Below are 6,000 nucleotides of genomic sequence, written 5' to 3'. Positions count from 1 at the left end.
TGGATATTGGCACCCTCCAAACACATTGGACCAAGGCTTTTTAGAAAATGTCTTTGTTCCAACAAGGTGTTCAACAAGCCTTTGTCCCTGCACAGTGTCTGGCCTTGGACACAGAATACCAAATGGAGCATCATTTGTGCGCCGACTGCTGACAGCCGAAGGCTGCGCGCACATCTTCACTGAAGCAATCCCCGGCCAATTAGGTAAGGCCAAATGCATTCATGTAACATCTGTGAGTACAAGGTGTTGTCAAAGAAAAGAAAAATATTCCCCACAAAAATTGATGTTGCCTCGTGCAACTGACTTGTCATATTCATTTTCCAATGCAGATTCAAAGAGCACTTCTGTCAGAACAAGAGAGAAACATGCGGCTTTGCCCAAATAAAATCCTAAATTCTACCTGGCATTTGAATACCTGTTCTGTCACGGTCTCCTCAGAGCTCTTTTGAAACGTTCTGTGGACTGAGGTGGAAAACGAGGGATTAGGGCATCCTCCGGGGAATTGCTTGAATAACGGGGGATCATTTGAAAAACAGGGGATGAAAGGAAAGGAGTGCAAGTGAGAAGAAAGCAGTGCTGAGACGATGAAAAAAATAACAAATTAGAGATCACTGAGATGCAGTAGGGGAAGAAATCTCCAAATACAGCCAGGAAGAGGAAGGAGGAAGAGAGGCAGTGAGTGAGAGAGCAGCACAGCAGGGTGTGCAGCCAAGTCCTCTTCGATCAGTTGGCCTGGCTCTGTGCCAGTGAGGAGCTGTCCATGAGGAGGTAAATCATTTTCTGCCTGAGAAGGAAACAGGAAAAATCATCGTTGGGGCTCTGCCACAGCCAGCTTGGAATTGCTTTATTCCCAAAGATGGGAATCCCCAGTCGGCCAAGAATAAATGGAACAGTTGGCGCCAAAAAGTGAAAAAACTCATCAATATTCAAGAAAGCCTGTTTTGGTCTTTACAGTATAGCTGAGTAAGCAACAGTGGATGTTAGTACTGGCATGTATCAACACAGAGGTAAAAGCATCTTTGTCATTCCTTTTAATGTGAATATGTCTTAAAATATCAAAGGAACCATGTTAAGCAGACTTATCATCTGTGACAACAGATTTCCAAAGGACTGAGCAAACACAGGGCTCTGTGTCGTAGCCAAGGTCAAACCCCCGTAGATGGAGGAGGGAATATTGTTGGTGGAGTAGCACTCTGCAGGAGTCAAACCCTTCTTGAGGTAACACTGACATCCTGTGTTTTTTGTGTTCAATACTTTGCCTTTAAAGCGCTGAGTCTCCAGACACCCTACACAATCCCACACCCATCAATCCCCACAATCCCCAAACAGAAAAGGCTACAAAGCTCTCTTGCCAAGTCAGGGGCTTAAGAAGGGCTTAAGATCAGCAACGGTAGGAGTAAAAGTCAGGGGCTATAATTCTATTTACAGTTCATGTAATTGTTATTTCTAGAATTAAGGATCACATCTTGCTAATATGACCTTAACTAGCTTGAGCATTAGGCCATGAAGCGGTGAACAAAGCACATTGCTTTAGCTCTGCAGGAACCATTTGTCAGTCAATGAGATAAAGGGGCCAATTTAAGGCTTCTAGTCGAGAGTAACGAATTGGAGATACCTGCAATGACAGTCATAAGGTCCTCGAAGGAAAATCTCTAACAATTGACCCTAACTTGTTTGCAACAGGCTTCCAGAAAAGGAGTGATCGGTGAAAAAGCACAGCAATTATGTCAAAACTGGTTCAGGAAGCTAAACATAAAAGTCTTGGAAAGAAATTCACTTTTCAGCTGATGGGTGACAGATGATAATGAAGACATGTTCTTCCTTGCTCTGCAGACTGCAGCCTCCACACCCCTGGCACTGCTGACAAAGATTAACAGCTACTTTCATCTCTTCCAGTGCATTTTCGCTCTGCTCCTCAGACACTGCTTCAGGTATTCTGCTATGCTTCTCTCCAAGGCTGCAATAACCAGAATAACTTCACACTCTCAATACAAATGTTGAACTCCAATTCACCCACCATCCCACCCACGTCTTGCCTTGAAAACCTCGGGAAGGCTGTTCTGCACTGCAGAGAAGAAACTCTTGGCATTGAGTCATCGCTGACTGAGTGACGTTTCCCGTCTACTGTCCTGAACAATATTTGATATACAAAAGACAAATGAGGACTATTTGTAACATGAAATGCCCATCCGATCAAATATAATGTCCTTTTAGATTAATACATACCACCATATCGAAATTGAGAATAATTTAGGAGAATGATGAGTGTGGGAGAGGCAGACAGAAATGAAGAAAGCCAACAGACTCCTGCTCCCCTCCTCTTCTTCATTAATCACTGGCTGCCATGGTAAGACACCTAGCGATTATTTATTTGCACTTCTCCACACAGAGGCTATCACAACAAACAGGCCCGCAGGCTGCTGAGAACATTTGGGAGTGATTAATCAGCGGGCCGTTCGGAAACGCAGTACGCAGGGGGAGGGGAGTTCAAACACGTGTTTCTTAATCTTTCATCTATATTCAAGTCAATGGCCAACCTAACAAAAACTAGAGGGCGTCCAAGTCAGGTGAAATGAGCTGCGCGGTCAAAGATGACCACGATAGCAGATCTGCGAATAGACAATGAGGTGACATGTCTTAAGATAGAAGGAAGACACGATTATTTGGATCAATAACTGCATCACAGATGCATATGGAAAAGGGGAAGACTAATCTAACTGCATGAGGAAATGTGTTCCCGAGAACCACCGCTAAGATGTTAGTGACTACAAGCGCATTATTCAAGTTAAGCAGTTTATCCTGTATCACACGCTCATAAAGTCAACCACAGACATAACACACAGCAACACTCACTAGGCCACATAGAGCGTATGGGGATAATGGGATTTCTAGCGCACTGCAGCTGGCTCTCACGTGCTGGGTCGCGAACCGATTACAGGCTATAATCCTCTCCATTTAAGACGTTTGGCATGAGGAAGGCAGGAAAAGAAACAGAGGATATCAATCATCCTTGTAACTTTAAGTTTGATACAGTACCGTTATGCACGTGTCCAGAAAGAAAAGGTCGAGAGCATAATATCTGACATAATAATTCTTAATCTTTACTAATTTGCGAGTCAAAAGCACATTGTGTCGACAATATAATGGGGAAAATGTACTAAAAGCACTTTTATGTTCCCCGGGTGTCTTAATACGGATCATTATGTATTTATTGCACCAGTCAACAGTTAAGCCAAAGGTTACTTTTATATATTTGCAGATAATAAACTCAACAATGCACAGTATGTTTCATCAGCCTCATCAGTACTATAACTCCTTTTTTAATTCCCCACAATTGTCATTTGGCCCCAGCAGCCGAGTTACCCCTTGATGGAGATAAAAAAGAAAGAAGGTTTCAGCAATTGTGGCTGATGAGGTAAACGCTAAACCACCTGTCCTGACAATGGCCTTATCCTCAGCGGTAATATGATCTGCGTCCATAAAAAGCTGGGCCCTTCCCATTGACAAACAGAAAGTGTATATGTGTGTCTACAATCGTACGCATAGTGTTTGGGGAAATCAACCTATAAGCCGTGATTAGGAAGATATTAGTTATTCCTGTTGAATAGAAGGCCGTGATGATGCTTGAGAAGCCCCAATAGGAGCTATCTTTGTTTCTCTGGGTTGTGAGACATAAAGGCAGCTCATGGGAGCAGAGGCCACAGGCTCTGTTCTGCATCTGCACACAATGGGTCATAAAATTCCTCAACGTCTATTCCCTGCCACCAGCTCTTGCAATTCACTCTCTCCTATTCCTCAACACTCTCACACTGAGTCTCAACCACAATGCAGAAGGGACTCCATCGTAATGGCAAAGAAAATAGACCCTATTTGCATGACACCTTTCACTGAGGGACACTAAAGAGGTTTAGATGGCATCCGTCTGCCCCCACAGGCCTGATGTGTAATATCCATTAGCGGTATGGGGGTTAGAGAATTGAGCAGAGTCGAGCGGGATAACCAAACACTAATGTGTTGATCATAGAGCCCTGTGGGCAACTATCAGAGCCGTTATCCAGTTGGGGAATGCCCGATGTGGGAAGGCAAACAGAGCAGGAAATAGATTAATGCTGAGGGCGTGACTTCTCCTGCCCACCATCAACTAGTCGCACACAACCTAGCCTTTCTGATCATCCCCACCAACATACTGAGAGACAAAGGCATCCCTATGTGAGGTGACAAGCCTACAGGACAGAGGTCGGTGCTTCACATCCTCTCATTTCTCTACTTATGAAAGGAATCTGTCAGGAGTGGATGGCAGTGCTTTCCCCTCTCCCCACAGGGCTTAGTACACGTGGACCCAGGGTGAATGCACAGGCATGAGTCAGCGCTTCATCTCATTGTTTGTCAGCCCTCCCTCCACTGCCCCCCTGTAGGCTATATGAGTTGGCCAGACAGACTTCCTGACTCAGGGATTTATTTGGGGGAACAGGGAAAAGGGCACAGAGGTTATCCCTCACGCAGGCTGAGACAAACGCTCTGCTTTTCTCTCCTCTATTACTGGAGCTGTTTGCCATTCATGGTGACAGGCACAAGTGATTCTACACTACCTGCCACAACAGTGCATGTCACCCTGGTGCTGTCGGGGCACGCACTATCACACCATGTTATCCTATCCCAGTGACTCACACCCGAAAAGACGCAGGGGAATCCGTCACAAGGAGAGAGATACTTCAGCTGTGAAGCAAATTCTTCTGAACACTAATTTTATGAAGAGCAACACACAGAATCCAAATCATGCAATATTCAGTATACTTCTGTGCAGCATACATCATATAAGAATCACTCGGACTGTCTGGAGATGATCTTTCCTGTCTCAATGTCCAATACAGTAGAGATTAAATCTGTATCTCGACGTCAGAAAGAAAAGATGTTTGTTACGTAACAGTCATGGAGGATTATAAGTCAGAAGGTGCATGAGGGTAGTATGATGTATCTACCTGCTGTAGATACCTGATGCTGCATGGCCGGGCTGGATCTCCATCAACACCTCAGCCTTGACGGCGCCCGACGGGCCTTGGTTAGATTCACACCTGAGCTTATCTACAGGCTGCAGCCCCTTCACGGCCTCAGCTGGTGCTGCCACTGTGTCTGCCGCTGCATGGAGGCAGCCATTAGTCCCATCAGCCTGATTATGGCAGGAAAATGCCAGCTGGTGTTTTATTCAACAGTACACAAAGACAAATACCAGAGAGCAGCTTAACCATTCCAGCCACCACCCACTCAATACGTCTGATGAGCCATTCGCTGCCTTGGGCATGTGTTGCTCAGATTCAACAGATTGATAGGAATCAATTCTCATTTGTCAGTCTCTGGAGGTAGAGGTAGTATTAACATTTCTGCTCCACTGTGGCCGTTTCCTCAAAATGGAGCGAGCATTTCAGCAGTATGTTTTCTGCTATGCTATACATTCTGCTCACACTCTCGCTTTGGTGGAGGAATCCATCTCGCTGTGGCTTGACAACAAAACCATTACCCTCTCACCTCCAGGGAGAAAGTCAGTCCAGCTCCAACTGCACAAAACTGCACATTTCACAGAGCGTAAAACAGAGAGCAATACCGAAAGAAAGACGAGAGAAAAGACAATAGACGTTGCAGATCAAAAAACTGACACACAAACATACATTTGGTTGCATGTATAACACAAACACACATCCGAGTGAGCTCAGTATTGTCACAACATAACTTACTTGACTCCCATGGCAGTGAATCCAATATTCTTCTCCACAGACCTCCTGACTCTGATGCTGTCAGAATGGAGCATTAGCCCGAGCACGCCTTCAGAGTGACAACATTTATAAGCCCATTGGTCCCAGGCAGCTACCGTCCTGCTCTGTATCTTTATCCCCCTGCCATGTGGGCGAGATCCACTGTGCTCAGCATACTCTTCTGCTCCATATAATATGTCCTGCCTTTTTGTCAGTGATGTCCATCCCTGCTGTCAATCACAGCACAGCCAAC

General features: G+C 45.2%; 1 protein-coding gene across 1 annotated transcript in view; it reads right to left on the bottom strand.

The window, feature by feature from the left end:
• Positions 1 to 723: 723 nt before the first annotated feature.
• The window catches only part of LOC137787804 (kinesin-like protein KIF26A), a 39,676-nt gene continuing 34,399 nt past the window's right edge, over positions 724 to 6,000 (bottom strand). The window contains exon 4 of the mRNA XM_068580542.1: positions 724 to 784. Coding sequence (XP_068436643.1) covers positions 724 to 784 — 61 coding nt within the window. The remainder of the gene's footprint in view (positions 785 to 6,000) is intronic.

Source organism: Clinocottus analis, unplaced genomic scaffold (assembly GCF_023055335.1).
Source record: "Clinocottus analis isolate CAN_PGR_092001 unplaced genomic scaffold, fCliAna1.0.p SCAF_17, whole genome shotgun sequence".
NCBI lineage: Eukaryota > Metazoa > Chordata > Actinopteri > Perciformes > Cottidae > Clinocottus > Clinocottus analis.
Note: the sequence above shows the minus strand (reverse complement) of the source record. Positions and strands in the feature narration are given on the sequence as shown.